The sequence below is a fragment of the Rhinolophus sinicus genome, linkage group LG04 (genome assembly GCF_036562045.2).
Source record: "Rhinolophus sinicus isolate RSC01 linkage group LG04, ASM3656204v1, whole genome shotgun sequence".
In the NCBI taxonomy this organism is placed as follows: domain Eukaryota; kingdom Metazoa; phylum Chordata; class Mammalia; order Chiroptera; family Rhinolophidae; genus Rhinolophus; species Rhinolophus sinicus.
In genome coordinates, this window is record NC_133754.1 from 130,013,214 (window position 1) to 130,032,539 (window position 19,326).

At 36.1% G+C, this 19,326-nt stretch overlaps 1 protein-coding gene across 14 annotated transcripts in view; it reads left to right on the forward strand.

Annotated features, from left to right (window-relative positions):
* The window catches only part of NFIB (nuclear factor I B), a 416,044-nt gene that overhangs the window by 327,407 nt on the left and 69,311 nt on the right, over positions 1 to 19,326 (forward strand). For all 14 annotated transcript variants that reach the window (XM_074330380.1, XM_074330381.1, XM_074330383.1 and 11 more), the window contains exon 3: positions 3,863 to 3,916. In XM_074330380.1, the coding sequence (XP_074186481.1) occupies positions 3,863 to 3,916 (54 nt within the window). The remainder of the gene's footprint in view (positions 1 to 3,862; positions 3,917 to 19,326) is intronic.

Sequence of the window (19,326 nt, forward strand, 5' to 3'; positions counted from 1 at the left end):
GAGTGGATGCAAGGATTGAAGAAAAGTTGATAATGGTCAAGTTTCTGGAGAATCTATAACCTAAAGGAGGAGGAATTGATTGAGTTAAAAAAGTAGTATTTTAGAAATAGCTTCATTAACTATTTTTTCCCCTAAAAAAATACAATATGTTTGATTCAGACTTAAAAATAAAGAAGGCGGAAAATGAGATTTTCATAAGTATGTAGTAGAAAACATCTTTCAGTTCTACGTTATGTTCAGACATGTCAGAAAGAGACAAAGAAATGAAGAAAATAGAGATTGTGATCAAGGAAGACGAAATGTAGAGGGAATGACGGAGGACGGGCTTAGGTCTGCTGCCTTCAAGACCTCTTCCCCTCTCTCATTTTTCCACTGCATCAAAATCTTCTTTCTAGACTGTAGACGCAGTGTGCTGGGCGACTCACGACCCATATTCTTACCAGCCTTGTTTCTCAAAGATTCCGTCTTCTGGAAGGTAAATTTATCAAATGGCTGATATCTACTGCCTTTGGAACATGACAGCTCCTAACATCCTCACAGTAGCAGTAACGACTTCTCTCTTGTGGGGAGAGCGGGACTAAAGCATTGAGCTAGGAGTTCTCAGGAGGGCACGTACTCTGGCTATGTTCAGTTGATTCACCACCAACAATTTTAGATGCTTGTCCTGGGATGGACAGAATTTCATCATGTCCCCTTGTTCGATCTTTCTTCCTGAATAGTTAGTCCATTAATAATATTAATCTTTTTTTTTCAATGTGGTCTCTATGTTTCATATTCTCGTTCATTTATCGATTGATAGGGTGTGTCTAGCCAGTGCTTGATGCTTTATATAATAATAATAATCTTTGCAATGATTGTATGACATAGATAGCATGACAGTGTTAAAGATCAAGACCCCAAGGCTGTGTTAAGTAATTTTGCACAAGATCACACGACTAGAGAGGAACAGAGCTAGGATTCACTATAGCATACTAAGTACACACGCACACACACACACACACACACACACACACACACACACAGGACTTGAACAAATGATGGAAGTGGTTAAATAAAACTTTTGGGTGTAGAGTAATTTGACCGAGGTGGTGAATTGGAAGGGTTTTAGATGTGGTCTGAGTAATTCCTTCTCTGAAGTTAACCACAATAACAGTTCATTTTTGGTTTCTCTGCCAACTGCGACTCCCTGGTTACTTCCTTTTCCAGCAGTTGGAATTAAATGACCGATATAAGGTGACATAAGAGTTAAGATGAGATTATAGTGTTAGAGTTCACAGTCTGAAAAGTAAATGTTTTCTAGCTCTCTCTCTGAGGGAGCCCTTTTCTGTGTTTGGGGGAGCCAGTATATGCTATTGTGCTTATGAGAGGGTACAGACTTTGGAGTATTAGTGGAGAATCTGCTGTTGTGTGCCAGTAAACGCCAGATCTTTTTAGAAAGTGGAATTCTTATTAAAAGCAAGTATGTGACTCAAATTTAGGGTCTACTTCAGATATCCCTCAAATGCTTGTGGTTTGCTTTTAATAATTGTGTTTTTTTTTTCAATTGAAGACAGTGGTCCGAAATTTTTGGAGATGGGGGAAAGGGGTAATTTGCAGCAGAAAAGAATAGGGTTTCCCAAGTGGGGTGTTGTGGTCACAGGGGCTGCCATTGTTCTAACTGAATAGTTTCTCAGGAATGGACCAAATTGTAGGAACCAGATGTTGAGAAAGAGTTTTGTAGTGCCATTTTGAAGTTGATTTAACTAAACATGCTAAAGGTTCATGTAGAATCTACAACTCCTGTCCTCTACTGACAACCTTAACCTGCCTCATGGTGTGTCATCATGAAGGCAGCAATAGCCACCGTGAGGTGTACATGTCTAGACCTCCAGAAATATGAAGTAGCTTTAGAGGGAAAAAGAAAACATGGGAGGCTCTGGTCAGTGGGTGTGTTAATCTGCATAAATAGGAACTCCTTAAAATGTTAGAGTCACTTGAGAAATTAATCTGCAAGGCGGTATCAATACCAAGGCCCATTTGTCAGAGGAGTTCAAGGCAGAAATAGCTGAGGCTGTAGCAAAATAATATAATTTATCATTTTTATGTAACTATCATGCTCCATGCCTGGCAAGTGGTCAATATTGTACCATCTTTTACAGGAATGTAGAAAGAGAAAGATTGGTCTCCTACATTATAAATCATGGAATCTTGCCTCCATTCCAGAGGAAGTAATGGAATTCATGGGAGATTAGAGACAAGCTTTTTAGAGAGGACCCAAATCACTGTCTGCAGGAAACCCTAGCTAGAATTTGACTGGGGAAAGAATCCTTACTAGTTTTTTTACTTTCACTTTGGGAAATCAGAAATAAATTGGAGAATAATATGGGAATCACTAAATATATTCGTTCAGATTTCATGAAATCTGTTCTAGAGCCAAAAGAAAAAGACAAGGACATGGGATGAAGGGATACAATTCTGATTTCAGCATTAAGTCTAGTTAGCAGGCATGAGACAAAGGGCATAAACAAACAAACAAACAAATAAATACATAAATAACCAAGTTTTATACAGAAAGAAACTAACGGGATGTCCTTGTGTTGAATAGTAAAAGCAGCAGTAGCAGTATGTTAGTCACTCACGTGGAAGAGCAGAGTTACCCTGATCAAAAAACCAGCGTAAGATTTCTCTTCTCAAGTAAGACTGGATCCCTGTCTTGGCTTAGTGCAAAAGCTAGCTTTCAGGGAAGAGACTTGTCTGTGCCCCACCGGTCAAATTTGTTGAAATTCACTATCAAGTTCAGAATTGCTTTTTCTAAGCAAGCAAAGAAGACTGCTGAATCTGAGCTGTCCATTTCTCTGGCGTTTACTGAAAGCCCAGCGCATTCACAGCCATGAACGAAACCCTGAGGAAGATACAAAAGAAGGAGACAGAATCTCTGCCTCTGTTTCGCATGCTATTCATTTGGGGAGACAAAACTTAAACACTAGAACAAATCAAAGCAGATTACAAAGCAACCTGCAAGTAACTGTATAATAATATGGGTCAAATGACACAGATACATGCAGAGGGGACATAGAGGAAAGAAGAGTGAACAAAACACAATTGTCGGGTTAGTTAGGAAAGACATGTTGTCTAACAGTAGTGTAGCCTTCATGTTCCTTTCTGGAGCATCGATGGGGAGTAACATGGGGTACGAAATTCAGACACGCGGCATTGATCTCTTCCTCCTTATCTGTAGAGTCTCTCCGTCTATCCCAGATGGAAATTAAATTGATCCAACAATTTGCTTTCCACAAAGCCATGTTGGTTTCTCCCTAGTAATTTATGCTTTTCTCGGTGTTTGCAAATCGATTGCTATTATGGGATGCAGACACATCTGGGCCTGGATCCAGTAGGTTGGGGGATTATTGGAGTGGATATGTGTCTATGCAGATGAAATCCTGGAAAAAAGGACTCTTGTTTCTGTGTATCTTGGTCATTGAATGAAAACATTTTCAGGTTTTTAAAAGTGTGTTTGATTATGCTCCGATTGACTTGTAGGGGCTTTATTGAATTTTATCTGCTTTATTTTGTAGTGCTACTTATAGGCTCAACCTTCAGACCACCTTTGTCACTGGACCTTTTGTCTCATAAAAGCTTTGCTCTACCCCAAGAATGTTATTGATCTATACTGTTTTATTTCCTTTCGACATCAAAATACCTATAGACATTCATCTAGTTTGATAAATAGAATGTTGCTGCTGAAAGGCTTGGGAAAGTATACTTTATTTAAACACTCAACTTCATTGTTCTGCCTTAAAAAACATTTTTAAGTCCTTCTGAGGATTGTGAAATTCTTTCAAAACAAATTAAAAAGAAAACATATTCTGTGATTTCTTTACAGATTCTGGACAATCAGGAAGTCCAAGCCACAATGATCCTGCCAAGAATCCTCCAGGTAAATATGTGTTCCAGGACGTTTGCAATCTGACATTGTTGGAGAACAAAGGTACCACTGTATAGATAAACACCCCATAATTGGTCAGCTGCCGATTTTGTTCTGGCAGGCAGGTACGATTGGGACAAGATGTGATTCTGTGTAGGCCCTTCGCAGTGGCAAATATTTCTATATTGGCGTCATCAGTACTTACCTAGTCACCAACGTTTTAATTTTTGTTGGTGTTCCTTTGAAAATGAATATGCATATATTTTCATTGTGTATATTTCAGGTGCTAAAAGTCATTGCTGTTTGAAGAACCAAAAAGAAAAAAAACAAAAAACAACCTTTTACTCTTTCTTTTAAAACACACAAGAAAAAATACACATTTCCATACTATTATTATAGGGGATTGTGGTGAGGGTTGGTTATGTTTTCAGTGAAGGATTGTTGCAAACAAGTTTTTATTCCATAAGGTTTTTATTGGCGTCTCAGAATCAGGAAATAATGAAAGTAGGACTTTTCCTTTAATATAAGGTATGCCAAATATCCTCTTTATTTTCAGAAGTTGTTCCAGATCTGAAAATGGGCTTTTTTAATTTGGCTATCCTCTTGGTTTTGTTGCTCCTAAATCTGAACATACAAAATATTGATATTGATTTAGGAGGACTGTCTTTTCACATGAGGTATGAGATAAAGCTAGTACAGAAAGAATTTCTAGTATTCCATAAATATCATAAAAATTTTATTTATAGCTGTGACTTTGGTAAAAAGAGTGCTCTAAGAATAAACTAACAAAAACAAAACAAAACAAACAAAAAACTCCAGATAAACCACACATGCCTTCTACCTCCCCAAATGATCTCATTTGTATTTTCATTCAAAATAAACCAAAAACTTTATAAAAAGTAATAATAAAAGTTTCCTCAGGTAGACTTGCTTTTTAGTCCTTAATTTTTTGCTCTTCTTTGTCATAATGCTTTGCTAATGTAAGGTTGAAATACCTGAAGAAGTCCAAAACTACAAGAAAATATTTCTGACTAGTCTTGTTTTAAAATATTAGAAAGATCCAGCAAGTAAATACTCGAGTAAAAATGCAACGTCAAAACAGAGTATTTTTTCTTTCTCTTTCTGAGTCCTGACTATACTTTGTTCTTTATTTTTATCTCAGAAAAAATTATTTTTTTCCCACTCCATATTAACTTTTCTGTATTGTACAAAAATAATATTTGACAAAATAATATATGTTGTTTAATTAAAACAATATATACTTCAAAGTTAAAAAGTTCTAATTACATATAGATTTTAAAATATATGCCAAGTTGATTTTTCTTTACTTTTGTCAAAATCGTTTAATATTATTATAAATTGATAAAATGTAAAAAAACTGGACAATTTTAAATGCAAAATCCAATTAATTTATTATTTTGTGTGTGTGTGGCTAAGAAATTAGAATTAAAAAGAAAAACTATTTAAAATATAATAAATTTTGTTAGAAATTTTCTGAAGTTGAGAAAATTTCATTAGCTTGTAATGACTTTAACGTTACTAAAATTTCTTCTTATATAGTTGACTAATATCTTCTCTGTGTAGCATGATAGCCAAAAGTGAATTGTATCTAAACATTTTTTAAAAACTCCCTTATTCATTTTACAAAGAATGGGAGGGGGAAAAAAATCCTATAATAGAAAAAGAGTTGATAAGTATTTTAAGTCAGACTAAATAAAGAATATATTCTTTGTATTTGAGTGACAGCTTGATTTGAAATTAATAAAGCTGTTATTGTTTGAAATGCATTTCTGAACATGTACAGAAATAATTATGCACATTTAAAGATGTTCTCTACTTGAGCTCAATGAATAATCTTTGAATAGTTATGTAATGTCAGAATTTGATTTTTCAGTAGTTTTCAAGAAGCTTGGTTAATTTTTTCTCTTGGTACAGTCAGTGTTGCATCTCTTAATTTATCTGTTTGCATATAATATGGCAAATAGAAACCATCAAAGTAGAATACCTCTAATTTTTTTTTCCTTTTAAATTTTCCTTGGAAATCAAGCCTTTTTGAGAACCATGTTTTAAAACTGGGATGATATAAATAAATGCATATATGATTAGTTGAATGTTATATATATATATATCATACATCGATTACCAGTTTTTCAGAATTATAATATGATAAAACATAATACCAAAATTAAATGGAATATAATTAGAATTTTCTTTGATGATTCAGAAGCATCCCATCAATTTAGCATGCTTTCTGTATCATTATATCATGGATTTAACCATAGAGATTATGAAAGAGTTCTGTTTGATGAAATTAAGAATTTGTTCTATAATACCGTGAAATAAATCAGACTCCTGGGAACATAGAACACAGAATAGTTTCTAATTTGAAATGTGAAAAATCAGAACTTACTAAGGTGTTTGTTTTACAGTCAATTGGAATAAATTATACTTATTATTAAAAGCTCCTTTCATAAGTTTAAGTGTATTTGGTATGTTGGAACATGATTTGTCTTTCAGAGACCCTTTTCATTTCCGTATTCTGGCCTTGGCTAAAATGTGAACTCTCCAAAGTTGAGTTTCAGTATCTGGAGAAGGCACAATCTATTTCAATTCAATCTACTACCATGAGCAATGAAACAATCAAATCACTTTGTTGCTTGTCATTGTTATAGCAAAGAGGAGCTAAACTTTTGAAAAACATCACCTTGATTGCCAATACTTGCTTATCCCTGGTAGTTTTCCATTGGGAGATGTGCAACCCATGACAATGGCTACCGTCTATCTACCCCTGTGTCTATTTCCTACCAGCTTGGGAAAAGATGGCAAACATTCAAGTCCTTTTAGAGATAAAGGCTCTTTGAAATCTGTTCTTCTCTGTTGACATGAAGGTGGAATCCCATCCAGTCATCCTATAAGGGCAGATGTGTGTGTTTCCCCATAAGCTGGACATCCACTCTGGCTGGGCTTTTCTCCAGCATCAGCCTTGACTGACGAGGAGACCACTTCCTTGCTGATTCCTCTGAACTCCGGCAGGGGTGATCTTCACGCTCTAAACTGTAGTACGAGCGTCTACAGACAGGCCTTTAGTTTTTAACTTGTCTTTCTTGATTGGGGTTAGTACTTAGAGAGCAAATTAAGCACAGGCAAACAAAAGCAGGACATTTGAGGGAGAAGGGATATTTGATATTTGTTATTTTAAAAAGCACTTAAGTACTTTTAGTTATTTTAAAAGTATTTAGATAGACTTTATGGTATTTCCTTATACTATGTATTGGTGATCTAATATTTTGTTTTTATTCTTTGTTACATGGTGGGAGTGGACACCATACTCTTTTTAGGGCTAAGGTCTAAAAGTTTGATGGCACCCAAGGACATGACCTTGGTATTTTGGTCAAGAAGCACTGGGCCACGTTACTTTTTTTATGATGCACATTTCCCTTGTTTATGATAGACTCAGACATTACAGATATGTTTATGTTCAGTTGCTTTTTCTTGAATATCAAATTAATCCCTTCTAAGCACTAGAGCTATATTCTCTCTCAACTTTAGCAAACAACTGTTGTGGACCAAACGGGGTAAAACCATTAATTTAGGGACTTAGATTCAGATCTAACTTTATTTCTAATAATTAAAAATTCCACTACCACTTTTAGGAAATGTGTGATTGTACTATGATCTTTTAAAATTAGCTTTGACTTGCTCTATTCTTTTGTGTCTCTCTATTCCTTGAGCCATGCTCTTTTAGATTTCCCAATCTCGGTTATTTGTCTAGTGCTGGAATGGTTAATATCCAAGGAAAACAAGGCGTTCGAGATGTCAGATTTTGTGTCTTAAGTCAGTTCAAAGCTGATACCTCGTTTTGGAGTTCAGGAAGGCTGTACTTTTGTGGGGCACTCTCACTTGGCTGATTACATAACAAAGAAGCATTGAATCCTAGGGCAATTTTTGCAAATTCAATCATGTAAACTTACTAAGTCTTCCAAGTATCATTAACCATAGCTTTCTTACTTGGAATAACACGGACTTTTTCTACTTTGCTCTTTTGCAAGTTTTATAGGGTGCGTGTGCTATTTTGTGTGTTGACTTTTGTATGTAGTCTGGCAAAACCTCTGGGAACCATTAGGATAATATTGGGTGTACGTCAAATAAGCAACGTTATATCCTCTCTGGAACAAAGACGGAACCAAATAAATACTTGAATAAATTAAGCAAGGAGTATCTATTAAGTATAGCAATATACTTGTGTTACATTTAAGAAATTCTTTAAATTATAAAAATTTGGGGGTTGATCTTTCCCCAATGCTAGTTTATAGATATGAGATAGAAGCCAACAGAAGGTTGTCATGAAACTAAGGAAAATCAACCACGTAATGATCCAGAAAACAAGTTCAGCATTTTCAGTTTTAGTTATCATCTGTTGGGATCTCTAGGGCTCATATTTGCTTAACTTTTCACTTTTTCTTTCCTTCAAAGCTTAGAATTTGGGACAAACTTAATACTACTCTCTACCAGTTACAGAAATATAGAAATTGTTTTTTGTTTTGTTTTGCTATTTGCATACGAAGGCAGACACATTTGCTTAGGCCCTTGAGGGACCTCATAGAGCATGTTTTATCTTAGAACATGGTGTTCAGTCAAAGAAAATTTATTCTAATTTTTAAAACTTCATAGCCCATTTACTCCTCAGTTAATAAGTTCATACCCAACCCGTTGCATAGCCTCATTTATTGTATCTACCAGAATCAAGATGTTTTTCGTGGGGGATAATGTACTATTTCATGATACTTAGAAGTAATTTTAAACTTTGGCACTAAACAATGTGCAACAGACTATAAACAGGCTTTCTATTCATAAAAGTATAAATAGAAAGACACTAAAAGGATTGGTTAACTGTGGTTAAGACCTGACGCTGTAGGTAAAGCTTTTAAGTAATTCAAGAATGAGGTCTGTGAGAATCGGTGCTAAAATCAAAGGATTTTGTTCCGAGCAGATTTTTTTCAAAAACATTATTTTTTCTTTACTCTGTAACTGTTTTGAAGACATCACATTCAGTAAAGTTCTTAAATATTCAAATTTATGATAGATTTCAGAGAAGAGGATGAGGAAAATGTTTTATTCACAAATTACCCTTAAAAAGCCAGAAGGGCACATAGCCCTCAGCTACTTATTGTTACAGGCTACATTATGGGTACTTGTGTACAACCCTCTCCTCAAAGGTTAATCTACATAGCAGTTGGCACCATGCCCAGCCTCTACAATGGTTCCAGCCTAATTACTTATAATATTTAATTTTGGGGAAAAAAGACAATTTAGTAATATCCTGTAAGGTTATGAAAGAAGGAGATTTTTTTCATATCTCCCCAATCACCGCACCCTTATGAGGCAAAAATAATATTAATTGAGTGCCCACTAATTACTGAGTTCAGAATTAAAAATTACATTCCAGGACACACAGTATGGGTCAACTTATGTTAAGTAAGCTCAAAATAAGGAGTAGAGACAGCCATTTGCTCTCGGATAGTTGGGAATATATACCATTCCACACCAAGAACAATAAAGAGTCCAGAAAGAGCTGTCTGTAGATGAACACAAACTTTGGAATTAAACTTCCCTGCCACCCCAATCAAGGCTCCATGTTTTACCATATTCTGAGGACAGGTCCAAGAGGTGTATGAGCAGAACAGTTGACTTCTTTGGAATTCAGTACAATCAGTTAGTGATATTCATTCTTGTTGAAAGCATCAGATGGGAGAGCATACCTGGCCATTAGCATGTGCTTGGTAAAAGTGGGGGGCTTTTTGTCCTACTTTCTCTTTTAGCTGGGTTGATTAAGACCACTTCCTGCAGGAAGTATCATTTGATGTGGAACCAGATAGAAATGTGTTGAATTTTTGCCCTGCACTCCTCTTAAAAGTTTATGATGGCATAGACAAAGTTACAAATCAAGATCAAATGCCTACGAGTAGAATGTCATATAAAAGAGGCAGAAGAAACAAATGTTTTCAAGTCTCATGAAGCCCTTTTGACATTGTAAGGAAATGTAGAATGAAATTTTGTTACATAGTTTTTACTAGTGATGTGAGAAATAGTACAAATGTATCATTAGAGATTGCTTCCCCAGGCAAGTGTTTATCTCTTAGTCCCTTTATTAACATTGTATAACTTTTTTCCCACTTCCCTTTCCATAGTACTTTCTGAAGCCACCAACTTTACTGTCTCCATTGAAAATTTTCTGTCCCTTACACTTCCTGGCCCTCTCCATATATCTCCCTTATTTAATTGCTTCATCCTAACAACTTATTTCTTACTTTAAAAAATGCATCTTTGCTTCTCATTCAGACAACCCCCTTTAACCAAGTGTCCTATCTTTCTCCTTTTTCATGACATGACATAAAAGACTCCAAAATTCCTCCTTGACTTCTCCTGCAACTGGGCTTGTGTCCTCACTGAAATGACTCTCATTAAATTTGTTACTTTTTATCATCGGAATCCAGTGGATCCTTTCCATTCTGTTCTTCCCTATGCGTGAGCATTAATTTGATTCAATTGACCATGTTTTACTTACAAATTTTCTCTTTCTTAAATTTTTTGTTTGTTTGTTTTATCATGGTAAGAACACTTAACATGAGATCTCTCCTCTTAAAAAAATTTAAAGTGGGTAACACATTGTTGACTAGTTACAATGTTGTACAGCAGATCTCTAGAGTTTATTCATCTTGCTTACTGAGACTTAATGCCTGTTGATTAGTAACTTCCCATTTCCTCCTTGCCCCCCACCCCCCGGCAACCACCATTCCACTCTTTAATTCTATGATAGTGACTATTTTGAGATACCTCATATAAGTGGAATCATGCAGCATTTGCCTTTCTATGATTGGTTAATTTCACTTCGCATAATGTCCTCAAGGTTCATCCATGTTGTTGCATATTACAAGATTTCCTTTTTTTTCGTAAAGGCTAAATAGTGTTTCACCATATGTGTACACCTTTTCTTCATCAAGCATCTGTCAATGGACATTTAGGTTGTTTCCACATCGTGGCTATAGTGCACAGCACTGAAGTGAACATGAGAGTGCAGATAACTTCTTTGAGACCCTGATTTCAATTATTTTGGATAAATACCTAGGTGTGAGATTGCTAGATCACATGGTAGTTCTATTTTCACAGTTTTGAGGAACCTCTATACTGTTTTCACAGTGGCTGTACCATTTTTCATTCCCAACAGTGTGTAAAGATTCCAATTTCTCCACGTTTTCCACACTTGTTGTCTATTATTATTATTATTATTATTATTATTATTATTATTATTACCATCCTGACAGGTGTGAGATGATCTCTCATTGTGATTTTGATTTGCACTTTCTGCTGATTAGTGGCACTGAGCCTTTTAAAATACACCTATTGGCCATTTGCATATCTTCTTTAGAGCAAAGTCTATTCAAGCACTTAGCCCATTTTTAAATCAGGTTATGAGTTTACTGTTATTATTACTATTTGCTATTAAGTTATAGGAATTTGTTGTTTGTTTCGGAGGTTAATCCCTTATTATATACAGTTTGCAACCATTTTTCTCCCATTGGCTGTCTGTTGATTGTTTCATTTGCTGTTCAGAAGCTTTTTAATTCGCTATGGTGAGACTTGTTTATTTTTACTTTTTGTTGCCTGTGCTTTTGAAAACAGCGCCCTTTTCTGGTAATCCAAGAACCTTTGTGTTTTCTTTCAGTTGCTTATGGTGACTTATTCCCTATTCTTAACCAGATTTTTGTTCTTAGTTCTCTGTGTTTTCCATCATCTTCCCCACATCCCTCACCTCTCGTGACTTTTAGGGACAATCACTTTTTGTATTCCTAGATGTGTACCTTTGGAACAGATCTCTCTCTCCTAGTGTTCCAGATCCATGTGCTCAACAACTGTTGGAACATGTTTCCCTATGTGTCCCATGGGTAACTCATTAACATTTCAAAAATTCAATTCATTTTCTTTTCTATCAGATTTGAGTTTTTCTCTGTGTAAGGTACCTGGGGGCTACCAGAATCTACCCAGACACCCCTAGTTAGAGTGGCTCATGAGTTCCTTCTGAAGAACCCTCTTTCTCATCCTCCACATATTCGTTTATCTTCTCCTTTTAAAGATGTCTTGAATCCACTCCCATCTCTCAGTTCCCACTACCCTTATTTGGGCTTTAGACATTATTTCTTGCCTGAAATTGTGCAAAAACCTTAAGATTTCCTCAGTTCTTTCCTTACTCTATCTTTCTCTGCTATAGATGAATGCATGTCATAAAACACAAATCCGGCTTTCTTAAAAGCTTTTGATGTCTCACTCCTTATGTACCCATATTCTGTGTTATGGCTTGAAATGCTGTTCAGATACCAAGTATACCAAGTTCCCTTACTTTTCCTTTCTTCCAAGTGGTATGCTTTTTCCTTTGCCAGGACTGCCAGATTCACCCTGCAAACTTTGTCCATCCTTTATGGTCGAACTATTCCATACATCTTATCAGATTCTCCCAGGCAGGGTTGGACATCTCTGTCTCTATTATGATTGGCATTTTGTATCATAAACCTTTGTTTACACATTTCTTCCCCACCCCAAGGAGAAAGTTAAACTATTTAAAATGAGTAATTTACTATTGTAATCCAATCTTTTTTTTTTTCTTTTTGCTTGACACACGCTCAGAAACATTACTCAAGAAAACAGGATGTTAGTACTTAATACATTGCTAGTCCAACTTTTCCACTTTACTTATGAAAACAGGGCAAAGAGGTTAAGTGATTTGCCCAAGGTCCTAATTAGTTATTGGCAAATGTAGGTTAAAACTCATTTTTTTTTTTTCATGGGTCAAAACCTTAAGTCGGTAGTAACCCCATTGGATTATTATTACTTTCCTCCTTGCTCCATCTCCGCTCTCCCTGATACATAATACAGTTTACTGTGGTTCATTGCCTTGTGATGAAATGAGAAAAGTTGGGCCTTGTCTTTGCTCACCTTGGGTGTTTATGAGTATGCACTGCTGTGAAAGAGAAAGAAATGAGAATTCTTTCTGTGTAGGTGTTTTCACATTAGTTTCCTGGCACTCCCAGTGGGGTCCGCACTTGAGGGGAACAGTGTGACAGCTGTAACTCGGGGACAAGGGGCAGCGGGGGAGAGGCTGAAGAGATGATGGAGGTAAATCTGGAGTGACCCTTGCCTCCATGAGAATGAACTTGCGGGGAGATGTTCGCTGAGAGATTCTGAGGCTGGGGGAGCAGGGCACTGATGAAGGAGGGGGCTTTTTCTACACCACGTTACTGTAGTTGCTCGAGCTCAGTAGCCCCTATTTTGTACTCTAGTCCAGCTTTCCTCCAGATTCATGTGCTCTTGGTACACAGTCACAAGTGTCTTTAAACACCACAAACAGTCTCCTTTCTCAAAGCTGTGAGAGAAAGAACTAGTTCTTGGGCTATAGTTAGTTATTCAAGCTTTTGTTTTTCCTAATGTTGTAACTGTGTTGCGGGATCTTATGGAATCTGAAATTATGTCATAAGGTAACATAGAGTCCAAGTGAAATTTTAATACATTTAATACATTGATGTGGGTACTTAATTTATACTGTACGTAGTTCCAGGAAACTGTCAAGAGGCCTTGGACTTAAATAGGTTGCAATTTGTTACATTTTAAAAGATGCTGCTCTAACGTATTTTTCTTTCTTTGTTGAATGTCCAGATTCCTCACAGGGAAGGTTAGAGACTCCATGGGAAAGGATGTCTCAGCCATAACTACCCCTAGGTTACATGATTGTATCCACTGCTCTGCACAGTTTTTGTCAATGCTCTGTCACTCAAATATCTCAGGTTCTTTTTACAGTCACCGCCTGCATCTGAAGTTTCCTCTCACTTTAAATTCTTTTCCCTCTCCATATTTACAAGGTCTGCTTTTATAGCATATGGCTACAATTTAATAATGCAAAGCATTTTCCTCCTCACAGCTGGAAAGCTGGGATTGTTCTGTATCACAGATAAGAGTGGACTTGCTCCAGGCTAGTTAAAATCACTGAACTCTGCAGAAGCTAAGCTTACTGGACGTTTTGTTCTGTACAAAGGCACCCAGGGGACCCCAACTTGCATATTAGTGCATCATAGTTGGAAAGAGGGGTCAATTCTATAGTAATATTTTGCAAGTGGAATAAAATACTTAAGAAAAAAACCTACCTACCTACCTACCTTTCTTTCTTTTTATCTGTCTGTCTGTCTGTCTGTCTTCTAGATACCTAGCTGCCTGAATTTTAATCTATTTCTAGCTGATAGGATTATATGTGATTTAAAATTATTGGCAAATCTCGTACTAAAATCTTATTTTGTCTTTCTTTTTCTGTAATTATAAAAGAGTATCAAGATATCAAGTAATTTAAAGCAAGGACCTTTGTGTAGTAATTTGACTCTGATTGGCTTTTGTATAATAATGTCATTGATAGAAAAAGAATTTAAGAAAAAAAGTGAGGTTTTGGTTTTCAAAGTTGTTGCAAATTCTTTTGGGTCTTCTGACTCGTATGCTGCTCTTCAGGCACCTTGCACTCTTCATTTCATTTTATATAATAAAACTAGGGGCGGACTCCTGTTTTTGCTGAAATAGTTGTAATTCTTAACGCCAATAGAGCCATTCCTGCATCACTCCTTACCTTGAGCATATCCGTATGTCCATGGCATTCAGGAGGGAGAAGACAAGACAACCACTTGACCTTCAGATTTGAGTTTATCGTCATTAGAATCATCACATGCACTTGTTAATGATATGAAACAAACTGTGACATGATGTATTTTTTTCATATATTATTTGGTTCCATTTATATGAAATGTCTGGAACAGACAAAACTATAAACATAGACGTAGATTAGTGGTTGCTAGGGGCTGGGCAGTGGGGGAAATGGGTACGGGGTATCTTTTTAAGGTGATAAAACTGTTCTGGAGTTACATATTGGTGATGGTTATACAACTTTCTGAATAGGCTACTAAAAACTTCTGAATTGTACACTTTAAAGTGTATTTAAATTCTATCCCATAAAGCTAGGCTTGTTTTTCCTCTCTCTCTGTTTTCAGTGCCTGTGAGCCATCTGGAGAGAAGGATCTGGAACTCCAGGCTAGGATAGAGATTTGGGGGGGTTCTTAACCTGGGGGTCAGAGACCACTGGGGATACAGGAAGAGGCTTCAGGTAGCCCCTGGCCCAAGGGAGTCACATGGGAAGTGCTATGAGTGTCCATGCTCATTTCTCTGGGCTGCCATGTGTCTTAGGGGGTGGTGTCCTTTACTCTGGTGAGGTACGTAGGCCACTGGCAGGGATGGATGATGAGCGACACAGTGTTTTATTGTAAGATGACGTCTCCATTGTTGATCTGGTGGCACTTTTTTTTAATGCAGTGACATTTTACTTTCAAACTTGGATATTTTGGATTGCAGTCATTTTCTGAGTTGAGCTACTGTCTAGGCAGAATAATATTTTCTAAGTGAGTAGGTAAGGATTATTACATGGTCATCTTCATCAGGACATAATAAAGCATTCTGCAATTATATACTTGATATGTTCTAGTTGATATCCAAAAATAAAGCTCAGGAGTTCCATTGCCTTCCCCACTGTGGACAGGGGAAGAAGGGAGTCTCTACGAGTCTCTGAGAGAACACGTAGAACAAGCAGCAGAGGGATGAGAAAAGGCCCCTGCTGGGGTTTCTCTTAGATGAGGAAGGCAAAATATTTTAAAAAGAAGATACTTGGTGCTGGATCTTAATGCATTATTATTATTATTTTTTTAAATATTTATACTGTCTGTTTCAGTAGAGCACCTAGATTTTAAAATAATTGTCCTGATCTCTGTAGCTGGTATTTTTGCCTCAGGTCGTAATCCCTGTGACATATTCATGATAGGTCCGTGGTGATCTCTATAACGTGCAAAGCTGATCATTTTACTCCCTTCCTTATAGGTTTCAAAGGTTCCCACGCTAGGCTGAGTCTAACCCTTCACATGGCATCTAATACGCTTCAGGATGAGGTCCCTGCCTTCTCTTCTACTGCTCACCTTGACCTTGCGTTTAGCCTTAGGCTTAGCCCTGTGCCTCTCCTTTATGTCTTCGTCTGGGTTGTTTCTGTGTCTAGAGTGCAGGTACTCCCTTGACCTCTCCTCAGTGAGCCTTCTCCAGACCCTCTCTGCATCGTAGTTTTACAATAATAGCACTTAATGCCTTTTTATCATGATTTACTTGTCTGTTTCTCTTAGTGGATTCTGAACTCCTTCCGGTGAGGACTGTGTTCTCCCATTTGTAAGCCTAACATCCAAGGCCATGCCTGCTCAGAGACCGTCGTCAAGATTTTATGAAATGGAGGCTGAGACCAGTAACAGGCTAAACAAAGGTTAACCTGTACTATAGTAGTGAGACCACCCCATGCGTAGAATCTGACCTAAGCCAGGTTTGGATGTCTTTGGTTAAATACCGAGGAATTGCTGGGTCATAAGGTAGCTCTATTTTTATTTTTATTTTTTTGAGGAATCTCCATACTGTTTTCCATAGTGGCTGCACCAATCTGCAATCCCACCAACAGTGCACAAGGGTTCCCTTTTCTCCACATCCTCGCCAACACTTGTTGTTTGTTGATTTATTGATGAAGGTCATTCTGACAGGTGCGAGGTGATACCTAATATTCAGAAATTGGTTGCATTTTTATACACTAAAAACTATCAGAAAGGGAATTAAGAGAACAATCCCATTTATAATTGTATCAAAAAATAAAATAAAATACCTCGGAATAAATTTAACCAAGGAAGTAAAAGACCTGTATTCGGAAAATTATAAGACATTGAAGAGAGGAATTAAAGAAGATACAAATAAATGGAATCATATACCATGGTCATGGATAGGAAGAGTTAATATAGTTAAAATGTCCATAATACCCAAAGCAATACATAGATTCAACACAATCCCTATCAAAATACCAATGGCATTTTTCACAGAACTAGAACAAATAATTCTAAAATTTATATGGTACCATATTCCCAAATAGCCATGGCAATCCTGAGAAAGAAGAACAAAGCTGCAGGTATCATGATACCTGATATCAAACTATACTACAAGACTATAGTAATAAAAAAGCATGGTATTGGCATAAAAACAGACACATACCTAGATCAATGGAACAGAATAGAGAGCCCAGAAATACACCCACAACTATATGGTCATTTAATCTATGACAAAGGAAACAAGAATTTACATTGGGGTAAAGACATGCAAAAAATAATTAAAACTGTACCACCTTCTTATGCCATGTACAAGAATAAACTCAAAATGGATTAAAGACTGAAATGTAAGACCCAAAACCATAAAACTCCTAGAAGAAAATATAGGAAGTAAAGTCTCAGAGAGTATCCTTAGTAATATTTTCACTGGTATATCACCTTGGACAAGGGAAACAAAAGAAAAAAATAAACAAATGGAACTATATCAAACTAAAAAGTTTTTTTCACAACAAAGGAAACAGTCAACAAAACAAAAAGATATCCTACTGAATGGGAGAAGATATTTGCCAATGAAACATCTGACAAGGGGTTAATATCCAAAATTTATAAAAAACTCATACAACTCAACACCAAACAACAAACAATCCAATTAAAAAATGGGCAGAGAACCTGAATAGACATTTCTCCAAAGAGGACATACTGATAGCCAATAGACATATGAAAAGACTCTCCACTAATCACTAATCATCAGAGAAATGTAAATAAAAACCACAATGACATATCATCTCACACCTGTCAGATTACATTTTTAAGGACTGAAAAGCAGAGGAGGCTGGAGAAGTTTGGGTAATTAGGATGGCAGACTTATTTTCTCCTTTTAGGAAAATTTGTTGTTGGGTTTTGCTAAAGTCTTTATTGCTTGCTTTTATCTCTATTTTTGCTTAGATTTGTTATTAGGGAGCCCTGCTTCTTGACGTCAAGTACATTTTCAGCATCAATTAATGGTGTGTGTGTGTGTGTGTGAGTGTGTATGTGTGTATGTTTATCACATTGATAAATTTTCTGATAATGAACTGTATTCATTCATAGAATAAACCCTAATGATAATAGTATATTGTTCTTTTGATCTCATTGCTATGTTCAATTTAAATATATGAATTGGATATATTCAGTTTTATTTAGGAGTCTTGAAATTTCATTTGCATGTGTGCCTGGTCTTTGGTTGTTTGTTTGCTTGCTTTGTTTTGATAAGGGAGGTTGCAAGTTTAGTTATTTAAGTATTTGCTGGCCTAATAACGGCTCATGAGAGAGCCTTCTTCGTAAGGAAACTTGTCATCATTTTCTAGGACCTGGCAGAGTGTAAATAGCATTGGAATTTAAAGGATGGATATTAAAGCAAAGAATTTAAAGCAAAGGATAGATAAAATCCAGCTGTGGAGCTATCTGTATGTGGTGCCGTATTAAAAGGTGGTTTTTTAAATCACTTTTTAAATTCTCTTTTAGGGTTTTCAAGTTTTGAAGTGCATATGAATCACCTGTGGATCTCTTAAACCACAGATTCTGATTCCCTGGATCTGGGGTGGAGTCTGAGTTTCTACATGTCTAGCAACCTTCTAGGTTATGCCAATGCTGTTGGTTCTGGGACCACATTTGAATAGGAAGATGCTGCTAGCACAGTGGTTCCCAAACTTTGCTGCACATTTCAATCACCTAGGGAACTTTTATTAGAACATCCTCATGTTTAGGTCACATCCATACTAATAAAGTCAGAATAACTGAGAGTGGAAGCCAAGCATAAGTTGTTTTTCAAGAACCCCAGATGGTTCTCATGATCAACAAATTTTAGGACTTATTGCACGAGGGTAATTGGTCTATTCAGGTTTCCCTTTGCTCAGTTTTGATTACTTCTACTTTAGTGATTGCCCATTTAAGTTTTTAAAGTTGTGGTCAATAAGTTGCATGTGTTATTCTCTTACAATTCTCTTAATGCATTTGATTTATGATTTTTCTGTTTTGGTGGTCTTTTCAGAAAACAATCTTTCCTTTTATTTATTGTTTTAAATACCCTCTTTTTTCTACTTTACTAATTTTACCTTTTTTTCTTTAATTCTCTTTTTAACTTTTCTCGGGTTGTTTTGCTCTTTTCTTTTACCTTATAAATATTTTTTCTTTATAGTCTTTTTCTTTTCATTGCTTTCTAGATAATTTATAATTTTTCTTTTGATTTTCTTTTTTATTCATGGCTTATTTTCTAAATTTTCAGGTAGTTATGAAAATTCAGACACTTTTTATTTTTCACTTTTAGTTTCATTTTCCAAAGATGAGACAGTGTGACCTGAAAATAGTTTCTACTTTGAAGACTTTATTCACGTTTACTCTTTGGTCAAGGACATGATCGATTTTTATAAAATTTTCATGGACATAACAAACTATAATTTATAT